At 62.3% G+C, this 2,149-nt stretch overlaps 1 protein-coding gene across 1 annotated transcript in view; it reads right to left on the reverse strand.

Moving 5' to 3' along the window:
• AQP10 (aquaporin 10) overlaps positions 1-2,149 on the reverse strand; it is a 9,814-nt gene that overhangs the window by 6,037 nt on the left and 1,628 nt on the right. The window contains exons 2-5 of the mRNA XM_011366535.1: positions 1,821-1,947; positions 1,113-1,250; positions 892-1,010; positions 413-650 (exon numbers count right to left, since the gene is read on the reverse strand). Coding sequence (XP_011364837.1) covers positions 413-650; positions 892-1,010; positions 1,113-1,250; positions 1,821-1,947 — 622 coding nt within the window. The remainder of the gene's footprint in view (positions 1-412; positions 651-891; positions 1,011-1,112; positions 1,251-1,820; positions 1,948-2,149) is intronic.

Genomic DNA, 2,149 nt, shown 5'->3' on the forward strand with positions numbered 1-2,149 from the left:
AGAGAAAGGCAAAAGGGAGACATCAGGGTGACGCCCCCGGCCTCCCCCGAAGGGCTGGGGGCAGTAACAAGAGCTCCCCCAGGCCGTTCCCGAGGTGATCGGCCCCAGGAAGAAGGTGTCTTGGCACCCAAGCCTAGCACTTGGAGAAGAGGAGCCCCAAGACAGCTTGGCGTAGCCTCGCGCCCCTGGGAATTATCCGAAGAGGCCCATTTTGCTGATGAGCTCACTAATGCCCGAAGAGGCAGTACGTGTCCAAGAACACGACCTCTGAATCTTACTGTGTCGGCGAAAAGGGTGGAGGGGGCGGGGGGGCCAGAGAGAGGGGCGGACTGGGGCTTAGAGGAAGCACGCTGTCCTAAGAGGGCCACGAGAGCCGGGGTCCGGGGACAGAGTGCCCAGCAGAGGGAGGTACCAGGGGAGGCCATCTCCCACCTGAAGACTTCAGGGCCCCAGCCAGCCACGTAGGTGAAAAGCCGTGGGCCCAGGTCCCGGGCAGGGTTGAGTGGGACCCCACAGTTGGAACCCATGGCTAGCTCAATGGCCAGGATCAGCAGCCCCACGGCCACGGGCTCCAGACCTGCGGGCACTCCCTTGTTCTTCAAGTCCAGGAGGGCCAGGATCCCCACCAGCAGGATCCAGGTGCCCAGAACCTTGGAATTGACAGGCAGAGGGGCTCCCATCAGCTTCGAGATGCTCCATCTGCCCTCTCTCACTCAAACAGCCCAGGTCACCACCACGTGTCACCCGACTCTGTCTAGCACAGGCAGCTGGGGTGGGGGGTGGTGCATAGATAAGCCCCAACCCCACGTCCCAGTCCACCCAGAGCCCGAACAACAGGCTGGGGTCCCAGAGGGCAGAGGCAAAGGCGTCCCCCACACACGTACAACCTACCTGGTCCAGGAAGCCACCCGTCAGGGACAGATAGGATGCAGGGTAGGTGGCAAAGATGGAAGCCGTCTCTAGGGGGCCAGTCACTGTCAGGTTCCCACCTGTGTAGTTCTGCAGGGCGTCTGCGGGGGAGGGGAACACCCAGGCTTGTCATCTGTGCTCATGGAACACTGTCCCAAGGCACCCTGCCCACAAGTGGATGCCCCGACGTCGCTCGCCGTTACCGTAGTACATGATGTATGTGGCTCCAGAGGCACAGAAAGCAGACAGAACCTGCACCAACGAGTAAATGGGGAGCTTGGCCCAGGGCAGGCGTCCCAGGAGGCACATGGACAGGGAGAAGGCGGGGTTCAGGTGGGCCCCTTCACGGATCAAGAAAAGAGAAACAACACCCATTAAGCGTCCCTGCCAGGCACCCACCAGAGGACATCGCCTCTCCCCACCACGACTCTGAAGGCGGGTGTTCCTCTTCCCATCACGTAAGTTAGGGAGTTGAGTTTCGAGGTCAAGCAACTTGTCAGGGTCACGCAGTGAAGCCAAGGTGTGAACCTGGGACCGTCTGCTCTTTCTACTACAGTGCTCGTGTGTCGAGGCTCCAGCCAGGCACAGTGATACAGCGTGTGTCTGGGGGACAGCAGGTGCGGTCTGAAGCGGAGGGCTTCAGGGAGGGGACACGAGAAGATAGCGCTCGCCCTCACTGCTTTGCCATGGGTCTGTGTCTATGCGAGCAGAGGATTAACGGGAGGGAGGAGAACAGGCAAGACGTGGCGGGGAGGGGCTGGACCGGGCCAACGGCCTATCTCAGTCCAGGGCACCAGCCAAGCTCATGGAGATAGTGTCCCTGAGTCAGCTTCTCCCCACAGCCGCACACCCACACTCACAGGCGTGTCCTGCCCCGGTCGGCGCCCAGCCCCCAGCCCCCAGCCCCTCACCTGAGACATTGCCACCCACGTAGATGGCTGCCGTCACAGCCAGGGCACCCGCCAGGAACGAGGTGAAGAAGTTGCCTTTGGCCCCTCTGCTGGTGACAGTCTGGGCCACGGCCCCCTGGGTGAGGAACTGGTGGGGACAGGGAAGATGAGGAGCAGGGATCCAGGGACGGGGAGCCTGGTGGACCGACAGGGGACAGAGCCCGGAGAAGTGAGGGGAGCGGTCGAGAGGGATGAATGATGAGGATGTGAGGGCTCAGCAAGGGGAGGGGAGATGGGGGCAGGAGGGAGAGCCAGGGAAGAGAGGGAGGGGGACAGGCGGGAAGGGACAG

This window comes from Pteropus vampyrus, unplaced genomic scaffold, assembly GCF_000151845.1.
Source record: "Pteropus vampyrus isolate Shadow unplaced genomic scaffold, Pvam_2.0 Scaffold124, whole genome shotgun sequence".
In the NCBI taxonomy this organism is placed as follows: Eukaryota; Metazoa; Chordata; class Mammalia; order Chiroptera; family Pteropodidae; genus Pteropus; species Pteropus vampyrus.